At 37.6% G+C, this 21399-nt stretch overlaps 5 protein-coding genes across 7 annotated transcripts; 2 read left to right on the top strand and 3 right to left on the bottom strand.

Annotated features, from left to right (window-relative positions):
• Window positions 1–4233: 4233 nt before the first annotated feature.
• LOC135936455 (inter-alpha-trypsin inhibitor heavy chain H4-like) lies at window positions 4234–8172 on the bottom strand. Of its 3 annotated transcripts, none has more exons than XM_065479265.1 (17): window positions 8012–8172; window positions 7533–7699; window positions 7375–7482; window positions 7109–7247; window positions 6953–7055; window positions 6733–6899; window positions 6455–6667; window positions 6289–6400; window positions 6004–6236; window positions 5756–5947; window positions 5488–5697; window positions 5204–5395; window positions 5017–5146; window positions 4864–4944; window positions 4685–4800; window positions 4483–4625; window positions 4234–4414 (listed from the first exon to the last, which is right to left on the bottom strand). In XM_065479265.1, exons 1-17 carry the CDS (start codon window positions 8090–8092, stop codon window positions 4381–4383), a joined length of 2421 nt encoding a protein of 806 aa, XP_065335337.1. In that variant the 5' UTR covers window positions 8093–8172; the 3' UTR covers window positions 4234–4380. The 3 variants fall into 3 exon arrangements, with proteins under 3 accessions (XP_065335337.1, XP_065335338.1, XP_065335339.1); XM_065479266.1 differs by having other exon boundaries at window positions 4888–4944; XM_065479267.1 differs by lacking the exon at window positions 4864–4944.
• A 1044-nt stretch (window positions 8173–9216) lies between these two features.
• LOC135936359 (uncharacterized) lies at window positions 9217–10968 on the top strand. Its single transcript, XM_065479141.1, has 6 exons — window positions 9217–9387; window positions 9893–9975; window positions 10220–10277; window positions 10334–10416; window positions 10472–10601; window positions 10654–10968. The coding sequence occupies exons 2-6, from the start codon at window positions 9916–9918 to the stop codon at window positions 10737–10739; spliced, it is 417 nt and encodes a 138-aa protein (XP_065335213.1). The 5' UTR covers window positions 9217–9387; window positions 9893–9915; the 3' UTR covers window positions 10740–10968.
• Window positions 10909–13705, bottom strand: Orc5 (origin recognition complex subunit 5). Its single transcript, XM_065479140.1, has 9 exons — window positions 13537–13705; window positions 13309–13477; window positions 13148–13251; window positions 12900–13092; window positions 12719–12849; window positions 12544–12662; window positions 12173–12488; window positions 11092–11201; window positions 10909–11034 (listed from the first exon to the last, which is right to left on the bottom strand). Exons 1-9 carry the CDS (start codon window positions 13648–13650, stop codon window positions 10989–10991), a joined length of 1302 nt encoding a protein of 433 aa, XP_065335212.1. The 5' UTR covers window positions 13651–13705; the 3' UTR covers window positions 10909–10988.
• Window positions 13706–14087: 382 nt separating this feature from the next.
• Window positions 14088–17590, bottom strand: LOC135936357 (calponin homology domain-containing protein DDB_G0272472-like). Its single transcript, XM_065479139.1, has 5 exons — window positions 17051–17590; window positions 16739–16812; window positions 15188–16673; window positions 14840–14994; window positions 14088–14769 (listed from the first exon to the last, which is right to left on the bottom strand). The coding sequence occupies exons 1-5, from the start codon at window positions 17231–17233 to the stop codon at window positions 14601–14603; spliced, it is 2067 nt and encodes a 688-aa protein (XP_065335211.1). The 5' UTR covers window positions 17234–17590; the 3' UTR covers window positions 14088–14600.
• A 471-nt stretch (window positions 17591–18061) lies between these two features.
• Window positions 18062–21353, top strand: LOC135938011 (alpha-1,2-mannosyltransferase ALG9-like). Its single transcript, XM_065481491.1, has 14 exons — window positions 18062–18113; window positions 18198–18299; window positions 18357–18543; window positions 18811–19016; window positions 19068–19181; window positions 19235–19345; window positions 19402–19489; window positions 19642–19839; window positions 19902–20015; window positions 20075–20285; window positions 20336–20477; window positions 20690–20819; window positions 20883–21013; window positions 21067–21353. The coding sequence occupies exons 2-14, from the start codon at window positions 18220–18222 to the stop codon at window positions 21191–21193; spliced, it is 1839 nt and encodes a 612-aa protein (XP_065337563.1). The 5' UTR covers window positions 18062–18113; window positions 18198–18219; the 3' UTR covers window positions 21194–21353.
• Window positions 21354–21399: the final 46 nt, after the last annotated feature.

Raw genomic sequence — 21399 nt, 5'->3', positions numbered from 1 at the left:
AATAGCAGAATAATATATTGTGAAATCTTATATAGACCGCAGAGGAAGAAAGGTGCTTCATCAGAAATGGACCCGCAGCTTGCGTCCCTGCCGCATCCTTTCGCTATTCATCGAAATCCGAGTTACCAAACACTGAGCAATCTTTCGATAATTTCTTCGGTGACTAATTGGCCAACAATAAAAACCTGACAAAGGCTGCTGTGAATAAATTATTGTATAAATTCAGTTTTTAGATATAACAAATAATATATTTTTTGCTTTTTACTGCATAAAAAATTTGATGTGCCTTCTTTAAAATGATTTTCCATTCATTATTCTATATGGTTTTTGTGGTTTTCGCCAAATTACAGCTGAAAAATAACAAAGAACAAAAATATTGAAAACGGGTGATTCATTGTTTCAAAAATCCTGTTAAAATATTGCAAAAAATGTATTTTAATTAACAAAAATTATTAAAATCCTTAGAAAGCAACGCTTACTCGTAGAAGTTTTTGCAGGTCATATTCTGATCAAGTCAATAAATAAAGGCCTGACCTCGACCGCAATTGATTTGCGGTTTTTGGGGACTCAAAGAGAATTCAGCTTTCAAACACATATTGGTCGAATAAAACGTTAAATTTATACTTCTAGCCACTTTTCCAAAGCACGCCGTTAAAAATAAGAAGAAATTTGTGTAAAATTAGCCTTTATTTCCTCGGCCAGTCACAGCTATAACTCTTAAAAATTCGTGCACCACAAGCAACAATTTTTATATATATATATATATTTTTTTTACCACGCTCGCGACGCATCCGCTACGTGCAGGTTGCATAGCATAGCTTCAGTGTGTAATCAGTAATCACACTGACACCTCTCTGTCTAGTATCGCACAGGTGAGAACACCCCCGCAACTAGTTGCTACACACATGTTGTGGTGACCCTTCGCATCGGTATTTCTGCTTTTTCTAAAAACCAGCCCGTTGGCTCGCATTGTTAAGGCACTCTCAGGAGTGTCAAAGCAATGTGAGGTATTTGAGCAGTTCGGAGATCTAATACTGGCTACCCAATGTCAGAAATGGCAAAAAGTGGTTAGTTTAGTGACTCGAATTGCTCAAATTGCTCGACGGGCTGGGCAGGCGCACCGGCGCCGACTCGCTACTTGCTGGTTTGCACCTTTCCAGCATGCGTGATTTGGCTTCACGGGACAAATGTCTAGCGTTTCAATGCAGTCCTCGGTGCAGAGGCAAGTGGCCCCTCAGTGGGCTGGGTCCCTGTGCGGCCTGGTGCGCCCATGTTATCCGTTCGCGGTGTTATTGGGACCCGGGTTTCAGCATTCGTGCTAGTGCAGTGCGCGCCCTTCCCGGTACTCGGACGGACAAGGATAAAAAGAGCAAAAAAAAAAAAAAAAAAAAAGTTATACAAAAACCTGTAAGTACAATTTTGCAACAGTATAAAAGAGTCCCAAATTTTTTTTCAGCTGCGAGAGGGATGATGCAAGCTTTGTTTTCTTAACCTTTGTCGCGTCCTCCGTTGATAGCAAAGGGTTGTTATATATATAAATTAATTTTACCTTTTCCCTCCGTCAGAAGCACTCGTAGCTAATCAGCTTTTTTAATATTATGCCCCGCAGCATCTAATTGAATAAATTTCGTGTTTGACATGCAGTTACTAATTTCAACATCACTTACGCTCCTAAAATCAACAAAGTATATTTAATGTACGAGAAAAAGAAAAACCACGTGTAAGAAGAATTTACTTTAAAAAATTATTTTCCAATAATCAGCTACAAGAAAATTATTTTTTCTCTTCTTGAATTATTTTCTTGATGTAATTAGCAGTCTTTAACTCTTTGAAAATAGCTCATATAAGAAAGGATGAAACTTTTGGCTAAGTTGAATTTTTGTAAGAGGAAATTATCACTGGGAGGTCAGGGAGATTCTGTTGCTGGGTTTTCAATTTCGTTGCTCGTTTTTCTCTATCGTTTGCACTCTGAAATGAGTGTAAGAGGACGCCTCCAAACCCCAACGATCAATGGTTCAATACTATCTGCAGCTACGAGTTAATGATAATGAATTCGGTCATTTTGAAGCTCATTAAATAAATTCCAAACATGAGTTTTTCAAGAAGACCATATTTCATGATTGTTGAAATTCAAGACTAATTCAAGCATGCTTCAAAATGGCACTTACCGTTACTTGACCAAAACAAAAATTGTCAAATTTGGTAACCATGAATGTGATCTTAACTTTCCAAAAAGAATTTCATCAAAATGAGCAACTTTTACCCTTCTTGAATTTCAACAGCAAATCAAATGACTCTTGATCAACCTTGATGGTTACTAGGGTTGTTTAATAAAACAAGAAATTTAACTGAAGAAAATAACTCCGTCATACTACATTTTCCTCCTTATCACGTTTGTATATGATTTAAATATTTAACAGTGGCACTAATAAAATGCAATAAATACAATATCCAACAAAAACACAACACCGGTGGAACACTCGTGCTCTGCATCTTGACCTTCAGGAGCAATATCGTCATTTAATTTTCCAGTAACTGGAGAAAAGGATAGCTTATAAAATTTGTGTGCTGCAAGACACAATTTAATTAACTTTGTTTTTAAAAATGAAGTTTTATTTATTACGACACCCACGATGCATTTGCTGCTATACTTCTTGCAGGTTGCATAACTCAAGGGTATTTTCACCCTGACACCCTCCCTGTCGGGGAGATCATAAACTAGTATCGCACTGGCGCCACTACTTGTTGCATTCAACACACATGTGGCGTAAATCCCTTCGCGTCGGTGCATCCCGCTGATTCTCTGAACATTTCTTCAATGAAGATAGACAAAAATTATGTAAGTATTATAATTTCACTTTAGTTTAAAGGCAAAATAGAGTCCGAAATTGCTTCTCAGCAGCAAAAGGCGAGAAGCATAATATATATGGCGTTTTTTTTTTCCAAATCATTAACGTATCTTCCCCTGATAGCATGGGGTTGTTATGAAAATAAAAGACTGCTTATTCCCTCTCCGTCAGCAAAACTCGTATTATTTAACCAGCGTTATTTACAGTGGATATGCCCCGCAGCATCTAATTTCATTTTTAATTTCGTACAGTTACTTATTTCAACACCGCTTTCGTGGCTAAGACTGAACAAAATGTATTATTTAATTTTTATTTCAACGCCATTCTATTGCTAAAGCATATTTCAGGTATCCTTTTTAAATTCTTAAAAGCGTTGTACACGGGGACAATAGTTTAACTCTCGTTTCTTGAGTGATTATGAAACTGAATATTTTCTCCTTTTCATATTCAAGAACCAATAATTGTATTTCCAAAAAAAGATATTAAATTAACTCTAAAATGAAAGAGCAATTGATATTGAATTGTAACAAAATTTCTTTAAATTATCATTATTTTCCAGGATTAAGATGAAGATGAAGAAGATCGTCGTTTTGTCCGTGCTATTGAGTCTATCAAGTAGTGCCTCTATTCCCGTGCTTCAATTGGAGCCACATTCTCTGGACGCGCTCAATCATGACCCGACTGAAGAGGCAGAAACACTGCTAACAACTACCACTCCCGAAATCGAAGCTTGTGCCGACTGTCTTACAACTACTGTCACTTCTGAAGTGAACGAGACTACCACGTACCCCAGCACCAGCATTCCTGAATATATCGATCCTGTTTCAACAACTGACGCCGATTTTACCGAGACTTATCTAGACTGGACAACCGAGTACTCAGATTTGACTGAAACTGTAGACTCGACAAGTGAGTACTCAGATTTGACTGACACTGTAAGCTCGACTGACCAAGTCAGCACTACTTCGGCGGTGGACGATAGTGACGTCGAAAACATTGAAATGCATAATATTGATCCAAATGAAATTAACCAGCAACGTCCTGTTCTTCCAATTGTAAACAAGCAGAGGACCCTTGCATTCGATGAACTAATGGATCACAACTTATTTATTGATTTTGCAGAGGACATGTTCGCAATCGATGAAGAAGTTATTTCATTTTTTTATGTCATAATATTATTTACTTCATGCATTATCATTATTATTATTTTATTGGCAAATCTCCGCTCTGTAGAGTACTGGCTGTTCAGAGAACGTGTATTACGGCAGAATGGGCTGGTTTAAATATCGATCATTTTCTGGATGTTAAATTTCCAAAAAAATCCTTATATCTAGGCATTCATAAAGGTATTAAAACATTGCTGATATAAATAAAGAACTTAAACTGAAGAAAATTATAATTTTATTTCCTCCCTAATCACGTTTGCATTTGATCCACATATTTAAATTCGGCACTTAATGCAATAAATATATAAATAATTGAATTTTCTGATAAGTACGCAACCGGCGAACACTCGTGCTCTGCGGGATGCCTAGCTCTTCAAGCAGCAAACGGCCAACGTTGTGCTGCGAAAGAAAAATAAGGAAGGCGCTGAATACCTGGTGCTAACTTTTGCATTTGCAATCTTTTATACCTGTCGAAGTCGCAGTGCCTCCTGAAATACTCGTCAAATGTGGGAACTTGCGAGCTTGGACAGCTCAACAGCGGTCTGCAATTGCCAGTCTTTTCTGTGTCATCTTCAGATTTAAACACGCATTCATTCAGCGTTTCATCTACCTATTTATTTGTTTAAAACAAATAAAACTGTAATATTTATATTTTGAGTGGGGAAATACCTCTTCACTTGGTATTTTGACAGTTCGAGTGATTTCTTCCCCATTTGGCTTGATGAAAGTTACGCTGTCGTTCTCCGCCAGCAAAGTAGACAGCCACTCAAACTTTTCAGAAGGCGCTGCGAATGTTTATCATCATTATTAATAAAAATTTGACAAATTTGTTTCACACAGAAACGGACATTTATCACTACTCTCCCCCTCACTTGATTTGTTATAAAGTGCAGCATGCTGGATGCTCATCGGCGACAACATCGGTGGTACTGCATTTTGGTGCAAAACATATATGTGTTAAAACGAAAATATTAACGTCAAATGAAAAAAAGGTCCATTACCAGCTTTGTCGCTAAAATGTATTTGGTCCTGCTGTTTCAAGTCATTTTCCATGTTTTCCGAGTTAATTACAACCACCGGTTTCTTTTCGGACACCACTATTAGTGACGTCAAAGGCGTTACAAATCCATACTATTTAAAAAGAATAAAGGAGTAAAAATGTAATATTAAACAAGGAGAAAAGGAAACCTTTAAAGCAAGCTCAAGTGCCCTTTGTTGGTTGTTGTCTTCCAATTTCTGACTGTCTGCCGCGTCAGACTCCTTATTTTCAGTCGATTCGTCACCAAAATCTTCAATTAAATAGTTGTCTAGAAGCTGGCGAATCGTCAATTGGGCCCAAATTTTCTCCAAAACTCCATATCTGCGTCGTTTGCGCGTTGGCTGAAGAGAAAAATTAAAATCAAAACACTGAAAAATGTGTACTTTGAGTAATTGAGGATATGATGTGTGGTTAATAATAAAAAGAATTGTACCACTTGTGTTTTATTTGCAGTAATAGCCTCTGTGGGCACTGTTATATTGTTGGAAACCCTCAAGATCGTTCCTTGTGCGGAAAAGCTTCCAATCAGTTCATCATCCTGATCTTCAGGCTCGAAATCGTCATTTAATTTGCCAGCGACTACAACTTCGCTGCCCGAGAAAAGAATCGGAAACTCTCTAAGGGTCAATGAGCTGAAGTTGACCTGTCAAAAATCACTCATATATATTGTGCGGCCACATATTTTGACTCTGAAAACCTACCTTATTATCTAAGTAAGTAAATGTGACATTTTTCAGCAACGGAGACGTGATTTCTTGGAAGAAACTCTGCAACTGAATAGCCGTGTCTGAACTTTCGTAAATCCTGCGGCTAAAACCGTAGTTCTGTAGGGCCATTCGCCTCAAAAAGCCGTAGTTTGCCGTCGTTCCAAATGCCAGGGCGAAAATGCTCGCCTTTAATATTAATTGAAAATTGATAATATTAAATAATAAACTTAGAATAGTTTTACCTTAACATTGGTATTTACAAAGTGCACGGATTTGAGCAATTTGCTGAGCCTGATTTCCCCAGCAGTGGGAATGCCGTCTGACAGGAACATAAGCAGGGTCTCCACCTCCTTTTTCGCTTCTGGTCGCGGCGTTGTGTAATTCGCACCCTCAGAAACTCCCGGAATGAGAGGGATGTTCCTGTATTTTGCCGCGAGATACAACGCCCTTCTCAGACCAGCCTGGATGTTAGTACCTGATTTTTCTTATTAGCGCCAAGAAAATTACATTTTCACTAGAAATCAAACCTCCAGTCGCTTGCATTCGGGAAATAAAATCCATAGCGTCCGCAACATTGCGCCTGTTCACGGCGTAAACGCCTTTGCCGAGTGAAGGCTGCAGTCCTTGCATGTACCATTCCTGGAGAAATCTATACTTTATAATATATTTTCATTCCCGTCAGTTGTCACTTACAGTGGCCTTATTGCCGAAAGTGACGATGCTGAAGACGTCCTGTCTGGAGAGCTGTCTTAAAATTTGCGACATGGCAACCTGCAGCTGCTTCAGTTTGGAGCCCCACATGGACGCGCTCGAGTCGAGCACAAAAATCGCATGCTTTGGGAACACGGCGGGATTGTACTTTTCCTTCTCCGCTGACAAAAAGTGTACAAAATGTCCATCAAGGAGCTGCAATACAGATTTAAATAGCAAATGAATTAAAACAATTATTTTTAGAATTGCAATAAAAATACCAGAACTTCTCCTTGTTTCCCCTCACGATCCACGTCATATCTAAGGACAAACGGTCCTGGGGATTTGACCTTTCCATCGGCATTCGCCTCTTTGAAATAAGAAATTTTGCAGTGACCCGCGTCCTCCAAATATTCGATATTGACTTCTTCATTTTGAACTGTGTGATCTAAAAATTTAAATAGATTTCATTTTATAGAAAAACGTTTAACAAATTCATACCTAAATCATCAGGTGTCAACGTGGAGCTGAATGGCGGCACGTTCACAAATGTAAAGTTCTTGTTCTCCTTAATTTCCAAATCCACTTTGAAATATTCCATTTCCTATAGACAAAAGTTAACTATCCCGCTCAACAAATATTAACGCGAACACTGACCAATTTTGGGTCAACACTAATTGCCATCTCGTAGCGGCCCTTGCGCCGAACGAGCAGTTCCTCGTAAGTCACGTTAAATAACGTGTTTGATTTCGCGCCTGCGTTGACAGAAATGAGAACAGCGTTTGCATCTCTCACCCTGGAAAAAATCTGTAATTTAAATCATCATCCTATCGATAGAGAGATTGTATTGTAATTATTTTCGATCCGCCGATCGCATTATAAGAAATTAAGTGGAGCTGTAGCGGTTCTTTTTATTGCCTTACGCAGAAACTTGACTCGCAGTTGCCCCAGTGCCGACCGCCAGTTGGTATTGCTGCTGCACGACCTTTCGCTCTTGCACTTGACTCCGAATGACCTCCCCGTCCACCTCTCTAAGACACGAAGTGAACAACTTGATCTCGCAGAATTTTCAGAAACTTACAGCGTTGCGTACGAGACGAATGCGTTTTCAGGAATGTGTATTGTGATGTTGGTCTCCTGAGATTCGTTGCTTGGGTTTTCAATAAGAGACGAAATTTGCACCGTTGCATATCTGTGGCGAACCAGACCCTGAACACTCACGGATGTTTTCAGCTTCGATTCCGAATCCTTAAATAGATTTTCAAATAAATAAATTGGCTGAGCATACAAAATTTTAACTCTATTTAAAAAATAAGCAAAATTGTTGCTAAAATTTTCAATAAGGATTTACACCTATAATTAAAAAAAGGTCTGTAAAAAGGCTCTGAAAATTTATGTCAGCTTGAAACAGCTTAAATTTTACAATAAATTCAGTTGTTAAATCGAAAAATAAAATTTCTAGGTGGATAAAATGTTTTCAAGTTTTTACAGCTATATAGTAAATTAAAAGATAGAATTCAACAAAAAAATTCAATGAATAATTTTAAATGATAAACTCACTTGTTGCTCATTGGCGGCGTTGGCGAATAAGATGCAAAAAGAGATGATTGCTGCTCGGATGAGGAATCGTGTGGAGCACATCTTGTCGAGCACCGCTGCTCGCAGACACTGCCCTCGAGTACGAACGCGGCGCTGCGGCAGGTGAACCTGTGGCCGTGCGTCCTTTCGCGCCTCACAGCCGCGTGCGCGTCAATTACAAAGCACTCCCGAGAAGGCATTATAGCGGGCCGCCTTACTTATTTGCATACAATTACGTTAGTATAGATGCGAAAGACTTGACCTACAAGATCAGAAGCCAAACAATTGACTAAACCACGATAATTATAAGCAGACAGAATAACGCTTCAAAAATTGGAATTCTTTTACCTGGTGTGCAAATATAATCTCTTATATATTGTTTCTGAAATATTTCCGTAATTTGTTTGACCTCAGAATATTTGCGTTCAATTAAATGAAATCATTTTTTATCAACAAATTTAATCCTATATATTATATATGATAAAAATGAATGCGTAGATAGAATATTAACATTTGCGAGTTTTTAAATTTTATTTTTGAATTTTATTTAACACCTTTATCGTTTTTTTTAAGTTTAATTTTGCCCAAGCCACTCAACTTTCTTAGCAGGAACTAAATTGATTATCGATTTTTGCAATAGCGTGTGTGTTTAATTAATTTTAAAGGATTGGCGTACGAGAATATTTGAACCCTCGGATTCTTGGGCGCACAGTGACTAAATTAAGTAGGGGAACAACTAGATAATATTAAAAAATTAATTATTTTTCGTACAATAAAATTCCTTCAATAAAAATCATTAACGTGAGCAAGAAAATTAATAGAATTTCATGGTTAATAGCGGCTAACAGTATATTTTATTGTTTGTCACACTCCGCTAATTTGTTTTCCAAAATGGCACATTGAAAAAGTAATGGAGCACGAATTATAATTATGCACACACATGAAGCATTAAATTTCTTCTTTGCCTCTTGGAGCGCACAGCAAAACGCATACGCAAGCAAAACGACTTTTCCGCTCGCTTGCTGTAATTCGAAACATCAACTTCTTCAAAACGCGAATATAAAACGAAACGAAAAACGCAAGAGAGGTAGAATAACATGAGCTCATGGTGCTAAAGTTAGGAATGAGTGCCGTTGCCGTGCCACCGCCTCCCATTCGTTACGTCACCAGGCATAAAGCTCGGCTCTTATGAGCAGCGAGCAACGAGTGGACGAGTCTGCGCCGCGCCACAGGTTCGCGGCCCCTTGTTGAAGCCGCCTCGCTTGCTTTTCAGCCAAGAGAGCAGAGGAGCAGAGCAGTGAGAAGTGAGAGAACGACCGAAAACGGCTGCTGCACGGACACACACAACACAAGCACAGGTGAGACGCTTTAGCGCTGAAAAATGGCATTTCCGCGAGGGACCCGCTGACACTCGCGTTTTGTTGCAAACAGAAGGGTGAAACTCGCAAACTTTGCGCCGCAATCTCAAATGACTTGAAGGCCTTTAGTGATAAACTTGCTATTTTATTCACAATATTTCCAGCGTCGGTGTGTAGGCGGGCGTCCTGCTGTCTCTGTAGTGTTGGAATTAGTTTAGTTTGCTTTATTGATTTCGAATGGGTACATTTCGACGGAAAATGTTTACCAGTTCAAGGGCACCTTGTGGTTGTTTGAGATCGATTTAAGCTTTAGTTTGTAATAAATACGCAGGGTACAACAAAACTAAAAATAAACGTTTTAAGAAAAATAGGCGTGGCTGCCTTTTAATGGATTTTCTCGTTATTTATAATATATATAAAAGTCACTAGTCCTCAAGAAGTATTTTTACTAATTCGATTTACTGTGTGTTGAAAAGGAAGTATAATTTTAACTGTTTGCCCTCAGAATCTAAATAAAAAGGAAGCGAAATGTGTCTCAAAGTGGAAAACAGTCAACAGGCAGCCTATATCATCGCAGCAGTGTACCTGGTAAGCATGACACACTTTACACCTCCTACAACTTGTTAAATGCGGCATTCACCTGCACACTATTTTCTTAGAATTTTTAGCTTGTTTTAATTTTTAATCGGGACGTATAGTATTGATTTATCTTAAGATTAAAGACAATTTAAAAACGATAACTGTGTGTATGGCTCTATTAATTCAATAAAAATGCCAGCATTTTTAATTTAAGAGAAAAGCTTGGCAAAGTCATTTTGCTCTTGTATTTCAGGTTTACTATGTTCTGTCAGCGTTGACGTCAGCAATCACACTGATTACCCTATCAGGAAGTAAGATTGTATTTCTTTTAAATTTAGTCACACTTTTGTATCAAAATAATTTACAGCTCTGTGGTTCTCCATCCTGGTGTTGATCATTTCCTTGGTCAGCATTCCATTCCAATATTTCCTCTTCGATGGGGCCAAGAAAGTAAAATTCACAACTTCACCTCAACAAATTATTAAACATAAATTATCTCTTCCAGTCCATTCCCGAAAAGGTGGAGTACTGGATCAAATTCTCCATGTTCGTCAGTGCTCCGTACTTAATCATCATTCTGGTCATTCGCCTCTTGAATTTGAACCTCGACGCCATCATCACTGTCCTTGCTCTGGGTAATTGTGTTTGATTTATGGTTTCCATCGTAGCTAAACATTTTGCCAACAGCTGCCCTGCTGTACTGCATCCGGACGATAAAATATTTCCACGCCGAGCTTGTGGGAGGAGCTCCACCATCAGCACCCACTGCTTAAATGTTTTATCTCACCACCACGTGTTCAACACAACGATAATTTGATCCAAATTTTGGAATGTTTACTACTTGAATTTCATAATATATGAACTAAAAATAATACTCAAATTAAAATGATCATATATATACTTATACATATTCCATCCACTGAAGTGAAGAGTAAAATCTGATTGATGTAATCATTTTGTATTTTTATTAATAAATATTAGCAAAAATTCTGAGTTCAGAAAGATTTTCATTATTTTACAAATCAAAAGTCCTCCATTATGTACCTCTGAACATTAAAGTCAACAGTCCTGAAAATGGAGGAAGGCAATTATTCAAAATTATTTTCCCATATGAATTAATTTTACCGTCCAACAGCTTTGATAAAGTCAAGACCGACGGCACATTTGAATTTTGGGTTGCTCAAACCAGAGAATCCAACCTTGGTGATGAGATGCAAATTCACAAGGGTGGCCAACTGAAAATATTTGCAACCGGTTGGAATAAAGTAAACTCCATTCTCAAAATATTGAATTGGAATTAAAAAAATAGCTTAGCAAAAATTGCCACATTTTTGTCTCAAAATTAATAACTTTAAACGATTTTTAATTGTTCTTGTAACCTTATTTGTTTCAATTGGTAAAGAAAACAATGCAACAAAATAATACATTAGTTTGACCTGCTTTTGTCTGAATGTCTCAGATTTTTGTAACGGTCAATTTTGGAATTTAAGCAATTTCATTATTTTTAACTTGGCAACTCAGCATTTTAAAACAATTAGTTTTTAACAATGAAATTTGAGGTACTGGTTGCATCCCAGCTCTTTTCACTCCACATTTACTAGTTGATTTAGAATCCCCTGAAACCATGGTTAAAACTGCATGCTGATTTTTCAAAATAAAAACCAGGGCTCGACAAACAAGCAGACCACAAACCAAAAGACTGCTTGCATCTGCACTTTTCTAAGATTGTGTTTTTTTTAATTGGTTGGTAACGCTTCCAATTTAAGAGAAGAATGAAATCGCGACTAAAGACAAAATTACTAAAAAAACGAATATTTTAAACTGACGTTTGTTATGTATCTGCATCTGCATAGCAGGGTTCTATGTTCTTAATCAATTAACATTGAGAAAGAGTGTTCTCAAGCACTTTCTAGCTCTGTTGAGGAGCATTTAAAGTTTGTATTTCAAATTAATTTCCAAAGTTTAAATTTAAAAATTTAACGATCCCACTTAATTTTCAACAGCCAAAACAAGTTGTTCTCATTTCGAGATATAAAATAATAATTAGTATTGTGGTCAACTTGAAAAGATTTGTTTCACATTTTTGGTCCTTATTTGTCATTAATTTTAGGAAAAACATTTTAAAAATCCACCGTCTGGAAAAACATGTCCCTGATAAAAATGAAATTAACTTAAATTCTCAATTAAATCTGGAAATTTTTCTCACCTGGGCACACAAATTTGTTGTAATGAGGTAAGGTGTGTCGGCAATGGAGTGGAAAATCGCGGTCAGTCTCTCAAAATTAAAAGGCTTGGGGCCGACAATGAGACTGCTCCTCTTAACAGTCTTTCTTGAGGTGGCAGCTTTTTTCCTTTGCATTCCGTGGTGTTTGGCAAAGAGGCGTCGATCATGCTTGGGTGAGTTGAATGAGGCCAAAAAGGCGGCCATGAGCAGAAATTTAGCATAGTACGGCAGCTCCATGGCAGTCACTGCAGAGATCAGAGAAGAGTTTGGCGCCTTTTGATCGACATTTTGGTTTTGCCTGCAAATAATAAATTTTGTGATGCTTCATTACACTGTCTATTTGAATAACTCACTGGATCCCTTGTCGCAGATGAACATTTTGTGTGGCTGCTTTGAGATGTGGTTGCAAAGTGATGAAAATAGTGCGCTGGTCATTGCTCAGCTTCTTCACCAGGACAAAGTGTTGGTTGGCCTGAATTTCATTACTATTATTAAAAAAGACTGAAATGAAAATCTAATTTGTCATACCATGTAAAGAAGCTCATTCAGATCCCTGCAAAACCTGTAGAGCACCCTGAGCAAAATTGAGGTGTAAGAGCAGTAGAACGCATCATCAACACCTTCTGGCTTCCTGCTCCTAATGATTTCCAAACACTCGGCTAAAATAAAATACAATAATTTTGATGGTGGATTTAAAATTTAGTCTCACTTTTGGTGTACTGAGGGAAGAAGAGGCTGATAAGTGGCTTGCAGAAACGCATTTTGCCATGGTAGAATCTATCCCAGAGCAAATCACTGATTAGAATAACACACACGTTCATGTTGCTAATTTCACGAAGTTTCAAAAGAGCTGGAATCACGGTTGAAGGCATTTCACGCAGTCTCTCAGCTCTATCCAAAACCTGCATCAGTAATATCATAATATTTTCATAGCTTTTTGTTAAATTAATTTCTTACAATGACGAATGGATCATTTTTAATTTTCGAAGCCGCCTGCAGATTTTCAACAAGCTCCATCAAGCTGGAGCAGTTGTGTGAAGAAGATAATTGCAGATATTCCCCTAAAGTCAGTTTAAAATTAAAATATACCTTATACAATAAAGGCATGAAATGCTAACCATTTAGGTTGGAAGCGATCTTTGCTGCCAACAAACCTGGAGTATCAAACTCAACACAGCTTAGATGGACATACTCTATTTTCAAACCATCCAGAACCGTTTTGACTGTGAGTGTCTTTCCTGTCGCCGAGTTCCCATGAATGAAAATGCTAGCTGGTATCTGACCAGGCTGGAAGAAAAGTGCAGAGGTAGATAAATAATCATTTTTCAAAAAAATAACAAGCAAACCGTTGAGAAAAAATCTATCAGCACTCTGCATTGCTTGTGTCGGCCGGGCAACTTTTGAAGGATTTCGGAATATTTCTCTTCAGGATCAATGCTCATATTTTCAGACGCAGACATGATGAAAAAACGATAACAGGGAACAAAGGAAGAAAATAATAGAAGATTGAAAGTTGAAAGCAACAACAACAGCAGTAGGTCCAGGTCCAGTCTAAACGTCAGCTGATTTTCTCGCGCCGATTTGCGCCAATGGCTGTGAAAACAGGCAAGCCTCCAGTCGAGGAGTACGCTCTCATTGGCTTGAAAAAAATTTAAGCGCATTTAGGCGCAATAAGAACGTGTTGTAAAATTCTCTTACATTGCACGAGCGTCAGCCTTAACAGAAAGCGCTACTGCTATATTGTCCATTTTTTAATTCTTTAATTATTATTTAACGTTTTTATTGCTCTTACAAGGAAATTGACGCCATAGATTCGACGTTCTTATAGTTTTTGTCGAAACCATTTAATTCGTGTAGCATTTCCTGATGTAAACCAAAAATAAATACAGTGCTGGAATTCTTTGATTTGACGATTTTAGCAATTTTAAGAGATTTAAAGAAACCGGCCAATTAATTAAAATTGGTTTGAAAATTTAATTTTAGCTTAAATTTGGTTTTAAAATTATGTTCAATCAGTTCAATGATACAAAACAGTCGGTGGTCATTTTTGACGTTTCAAAAAACAATTAAAAAATGTAAGGGTTAGTTCTGGGCTTTGTAAGTTTTTATTGGTTAATCATAGAGCAAAAGCGCAACATGTCATATTCTGAAGGCTGGTGAAATTCCTCTTTCTTGTATATTATGACATGTTTGCGAAAAATTTACTGCTGAAACAATTATGTTTAGTTGAAAATGTAAAATCGGTAAAATCCGGCTTCAATATTTTCACACAAAAATAAAAATCATGTCAAATACTTATAACTAGAGCAGTGTCCTTTTGTCACGAGCGTTTTTTTGCTTTTATTTTTTCAATTTGAAATTTTATCAAAAATTATATCTTTTGCATTACTTTCAAAGAGTTTAATATATTTTACAGTTGATTTGGCAGCCGTTTAGGCTCCATAAAATTGGGCATAAAATCAGGCAGAACATCTCGTATTGCATTTCTCAAAGCTTCCTTTTTTGATTCCGTTTCTTTTTCTTCAGCCACGACTAGGTGATATTTTTTCCAGGCACACCAACATTTTCTCATAATGTTCCTGTATAACCAAAAATTAATACTGTTTAGACAATCAGAAAATAATAAATTATAATATTGTTTATCAAAACCTTTCATAGTGGAGTTCGGCATCAAATATCTTTTCACAAACTTCATTGTAAGCCTCCTTTGTTGTTAATCTCCACATCTTGAAAGCTCGGTCTTGAACAGAGAGGTCACTAAAGTCTTCAGCAACTTGGCGATCTCTCCTTGCCTCTAAAGAAACCTATTAATTGAAAGCAATAAATTAAAAAAAAAATTAACTGGATGAATCAAAAATTTTAATTTCCAAACACACGCCCGCCAATATAATATTATTGGACTTTTAAAACGTACATTTGGTAATTAAATTGATATCAAGAGGGTATTAAAATTTTGAGACCTAGTCTAATTTTTTTGAAAAGAGTAAAATGAAATACCTCTCTCCATTTATTCCAGGCGAACCTGGTGAGCTGCATTTGATGATGTCGCTTCGCTTCTACAAATTTAATCTTAACTCTCTCCTTCGTGGCTTCCCTCCACCTGCAGAAGGCATGAGCCAAAAGTTTTATCTGCCGCAACTCATCGGCCTTCTCTAAACGCCGCTCTCTCTGGTCGAGCAGCCTCCGTAACATTTGAAATGCCATCCTGAGGCGCCGCCGTCTGCAAAACTCCCTCGCCGCCTCCTCGTTGGCCCTCCTTTCGGCCTCAAACTGCATCTGCTCCAATTTCGCCTCCTGCTCGAGCCGTTTCTGCTCTGCGATCTCAGCCTTGCGCGCCGCCTCCTTTTCCTGTTGCACGCGTTTCTGCTCCAGAATCCTCAACCTGGTTTGTTCTCGCAGCTCTTTTTTCCTTTCGATCCGCGCCTGGTGCCGCTTTTCCATCTGCACTAGAAACGACGGCCGCGGCTTCTCAAAGTTGCGACTGTCCAAAATGTCTGGAAAGCTGGAGCGCAGGTAATTCAGCTTCCTCTTCAGCGGAACGGACGAATCTTTCAGACTATTTTCCATCAGCTCCTGCGTGCTCCTTTTCGACTTCTCCGCGGCCAGGCGAATTTGCTCGAGTTTTAATTTGCTGATCATTTCCTCTTGCTCGCGCAATTTTGCTTTCTGGTCGCGAATGATCTGCTCCAAATTAGAGCAGGATTTTGTTTTCTTGCTTGTATATGATTTACAATTCGATTTTCGACTGGAGTATTTCGATTTCGACCTAGAATTGTCAGTCGAGGCCAATGAGAGGATCGGCGACTCGGAATTACTCTGATCGCTTTCAAATTGGCTCACAAACGCTTCGATCTGACTGCTTCGATCTTCATCGCGCTTCTTTAATTTGAGCAAATTTCTTTGGCGGAATGCGACCGCACGCCAAATCAACCAATATTTTCTCAAATGCATTTTGTCCTCCGTTTGATCGATCCGCTCTAATTTTGGGCTTTTTTGTGCATGAACTACTTGATTTACGGTTTTTGACGTGACCGAAATGTTTTTTAGCGGCGGCAGCCAAACCTGCTGCTTTTTCAAGTCATTATTTTTCCTGACATTAATTCTTTTCATTATTGTCGAGGCGGATGAGTCGCTTCCGGAAGTGTATTCCTCGCTTCCACTTTCGCAGTCTGAGTGCCAATCGCTGCTATAGTTGCTATTTATTTCAGGAGTCTCCACCGGTATTTTTTCTTGATCATTAGAACCACTCCATTTAAATATTTCGCTTGTGCAGCTCTGCGCCCTCTTTTCCAATCTCAACTTTGTATCACTTGAATTTTTTGTGGCGCTCAAAGATCGTCTGCGATTCGAATCTGTTGTCGGTGTGAATGCCAAAGCCTTACTTGAATTTTCCAAATCCTCTTTCAGCTGTCGCAGTTCCCTACTAAACGAAGCGGCCTGGTGTCGCTTCATTTTTTCATCGATTTCCTCTTGCAATACAATCCTGCAAGAATGGTATAAAATGAAATGGTTTTGCTCTTAATTAATTTAAATAAAAGCCATTTTTACCTTCGAGCTTCCTTTATAAGCTGTTGTTTGGGGACTTTCATTTGTGCAAGGTTGACAGCGTTTATTTCTTTTGCCTAAATACAGTTTCAATTTTAATTTGTGTTTGTATTTAGAAAATATTTTACGTGCTGGACGTGGAAATAACTGTTAAAAATATGTGTTTAGAATGATTTTTCTATGCTTAGTTACAAATAAACTTCTGAGGTGCTCATAAAATGAATTTTGTTTTAAAAAGTTATTCAAATATTTTATCTTTTTTAAACAATAAAGACTTTTGCCATAATTAAGTAGATGAGAATAACGGGGATTTACCTCTTTGTGACGAAAATCCATTTCAAGGACAGGGTCATTTATCGCGATGGTGGTGTTGCCGTTGCCTTCAGTGTGAATTTTGATTTTTTGCTGCTCGGAAATCAGCTCAGTATTAATCAAATCTTTGATAAACTGTCGAAGATTTTCAGGTGACTCCAGGCGGCTCTCGTTCCACCAGGACATTTTTCTGCTTTTACGAACAAAATGGTCTGAAATTTAACCATATCGCAGTGGCGTGCACGCTTTAATTTCTGTGTGTAGTGTTTATTTCGGGGTGCGCGTAACCATGGTAACCCGCACACACAAATGAGAAGTTATTTTACGATACGGTTTAAAGACCTTGAAGAGCCGGCGCCCACTGATGCCCTTGCTGTTTGGTTTTTGTTACGAGAACTTCCAAACACCCACAAAAACGCAAGGGTGTGCTATAAATTCTTGTGCTGGAGGTGCATTAATTCGTAATAATCGTAATAATAAAAATAAAATAAAATAAACACTTCCATTTCTAATCAAAGTTATAACGTGTTTGAATAATTTTCAGTGGGCTTTAGTGCATGTCGACAAAAATTTGTTTTTAATATCTCGGTGGAGCGTAAAATGTATTGGCTTTGTTTAAGATTTTTAAAACGATATTTTTTTAATTTAAAAAAAAATCTATTTTTCCTATTTTTCAATAATTGCTTCATCTGAACATTTTTAATTTATTAATATATATATATATATATATATATATATATATATATATATATATATATGATCTGTATTAATATGACCAAAGACTTGTAAAAGACAAAATATATTATAAATTTAAAATTTAGCTAACAAATTTCTTTTGCAGATAAAACAAATTTTAATATTAGTAATAATTAATAATTCTCCTTTCAAGAAAGTGTGAAAATAACAGTTTGGCGGGCTTCATTGTGAGAGCCAACTCTCCCCACTACAACACACAGCTACTCCAACCACACCCCTGTGTTGATAATGTCTGTCTTACAAAGCACAGGGAACAGGGAACCAAAACAAAATACTGTCAGGCCGACGTGTATGTACTCAATATTTCGAGGTTGTTTCAGATTGAATTTAAAATTATGATACGAATAGAAGCGTTTCATTTATTCTGCTACTAATATCGTACTTCTTAAGACAGAAAATCGGCACTTAAATTCATAATGACGAACAAAAATCCCCGCTTGCGTAAATTGTTCTTAAAAAACGCACCAAAGGAGTCGAAGCCACAGAAATCCAAAAGGTTAGAAAATAAATAAAATAAATAATTTTGATGTGAAACAATAATTTGGTTTGCTAGCGAGGAGAAGGAGAAGATAGAGAAAGTAGCGCCTCCGACAAGTCCTTTACTTGGCACCTACGAAGAAAGGAACATGGTCCATTTACAAACAAACACCGCATTCAAAGTTCTAATCTCGGCTAGAATTTGTTCAGCAATTTGGAGCAATATTTCCGATTGCGATGAAACCTTTAACTACTGGGAGCCGGTAATATTAAAATTTCCAAATTTATATTTTAACAAAAAATGCATAAATACATACGTACTCTTGATTATAATGTACATAAATAATAAGCAATAATTTTAATTTCTAATAATTGACATGTCGCTTAAAATGAAAATATATGTGTACACTGCCTATTATTATTCAGTTCTTATCGTATCAATTTTCAAAAGAAATGTCGCATTATGCAAACCGATTTATGTATTTATTTTAGAGAGGAAAAAGTAATATGTAACTGTCAATTTTTTTTAGATGCACTACATGATGTATGGCAAAGGAATGCAGACGTGGGAATACTCTCCAGAGTATGCTCTTCGCTCCTATAGCTACATTCTGTTCCACGTCCTGCCTGCCCTGATCTATGAAAAAATCTTCAACCCAAACAGAATGCTAGTCTTCTATTTTGTCCGGTGCTTGTTGGGATTTTCTTGTGCCCTCCTCGAAACTTATTTTTACAAGTATGAGAATTCTACCATTTGGCTGTACAGAAATGACATTCTCTTTTCTAGGAGTGTATGCAGGAGGTTTGGAATTCACATTGGCCGATTAACCTTGCTCTTCTTGATCTTGAGCCCTGGAATGTTCATCGCAAGCTCGGCTTTCCTGCCATCTTCATTTTCAATGTGAGGCTCTTTAAAGAAAATATCGTTTCACTTATATTTAATATGATTTGAAGGCTGATGACCATATTAAGCATGACTGCGTGGTTTGAGAAGCAGTACGCCCTTGCAGTCTTGGCCACGGCTCTTTCTGCCCTGCTCAGTTGGCCTTTTGCAGCTCTCGTTGGGTGAGAATAATCGCCTTTAGTCTTGCCTTTTCATTTTATTTTAATTTTCTCCACAGTCTACCAATTGCCTTTGATTTGATTGTCAAGAGGAGAGAACTTTTCGAATTCTGTAAATACTCCTTGATTTCTCTAGTCGTCGTCATGGTAAGCGCCTTCTCTATTTTTTGTCTGACATTCAAAAGACCTAACTCTACTCTCTGCTGTAATTTATCACGTCATACTATATAAAATACATTTTTAAACTCCCGATAAATTAGTAGGTAAATTTTGTACGCCGCCTTTATTCTGGTTTGCAGGTGCCAATTATGAAAATCGACACAGATGCTTATGGAAAAATAGTGATAGCACCTCTGAACATTGTTTTGTACAACGTATTTTCATCAAACCGAGGACCAGACTTGTACGGGACAGAGCCATGGCATTTCTACCTTATCAACGGTTTCCTCAACTTCAACCTTGCTTTCCCTCTAGCCCTGATAAGCATTCTGATCGCAGTAAGCCTTTTTGAAAGTACTGATCAGCAATAAAAAAATTAATTATACGACTTTTTACACAGGCTGTCGTTGTCCTCATAAGTGACAAAAGGGAGAGCTCACAGAAAATTCAATATTTCCTCCATCTCAGCCCATTGTACCTTTGGCTGGCTGTTTTTGGATTACAGCAGCACAAGGTTTGATTAAAAATATTATTCTTGGTTTGAAACCTTCAATTTATTAAGTCATTATGCAGGAGGAGCGGTTCCTTTTCCCGATTTACCCGCTTATTTGCCTGAATGGTGCATTCGCCTTGGACGGCATTCAAAGAACCATGTTTTTTGCGCTGAAGAAAATTACCAGAATGAAAATGTCCGGATACCTGCCGCAGACGAATCTTGTAGCAGTGGGCATCGCCCTGATTTTTACTGTGCTGGGACTGTCCAGGAGTTTCGCCCTTTACAAAGGTGAGAAACGCCAGCAGCAACAATTTAATGGTTGAAAGTAAATATTCCAGGCTACCATGCCCCTCTTGACATTTACATGGAGCTTTCCAAGTTTGGATCGCAAAACGAATTTGGTACTTCGCGAGAAATCAACGTTTGTGTTGGCAAGGAGTGGCACAGATTTCCTTCAAGTTTTTTCCTTCCGAATAACAGGTTTGCACACAATTTCTCTTGATATACTTCAAATAGAAAACTGTCTCTGGTCTCTGTGGCGTTAAACTGGAGACTTCAAAAATACCTCGTCATTTTAAAATACATGTTTTAAGGACAGCATATATTATAACGGAACTTGATTTAAAGTCATGAAAACTAATATTCCTTCTTCCTGTTGAACTTTTGAAATTTATGATAAAATATTTCATCAGGTGGAATCTGCGTTTTATCGAGTCAGAGTTCAAAGGGCAGCTACCGCAACCATACCAGCCTGGGCCAGATGGAACGTCGATCGTGCCACCCAACTTCAATGATGAAAATAGAGAGGAACGGTCGAGATATGTAAGCAAATCGTTTAATTATTAATTACAGATAAAAGTAAGTTATAATATGAATTTGTTGCAGTTTGATATAGCCAAGTGTGATTTTTTGGTTGACTTGAACACTTCTCGTTTGACAAAATTAGAGCCGATTTACGCCGATGACAAGGCAAAATGGGATTTAATTATCTCAATACCGTATCTTGATAATGAAAGGTGGGTTTTTGATTCACACAGGCTATCACGGCACTAATTTTGATTATTTGCAGATCTCCGAAACTTCTCCGAGCTTTCTACATTCCTTATTTGACGGAAGAATCGTGCACATACGCGTCGTACCAGTTGCTCAAAGCAAGAGGGAAACCCCAATCAAGGCGGAAAGCAAAAACGCGTTAGTTCTTTTCTAGAAAATTTGGAACGGGAATCAAAATAATTAAATGTTTCCCGAAATCGCTGATATTTAAACGGTTTTTTTCTTGCTTTTGATTATTATGTTATTTGACTGATTTTAAATTTTTCAAAAAATAAGAGATTTAATAAATAACAGTAAATTGAAGCATTGACGTAATATTGTTGTTTGGTATAACCTTGGACGTTAGATG

This window comes from Cloeon dipterum, chromosome 2 (genome assembly GCF_949628265.1).
Source record: "Cloeon dipterum chromosome 2, ieCloDipt1.1, whole genome shotgun sequence".
NCBI lineage: Eukaryota > Metazoa > Arthropoda > Insecta > Ephemeroptera > Baetidae > Cloeon > Cloeon dipterum.
This window is presented reverse-complemented; position numbering and strand designations above follow the sequence as displayed.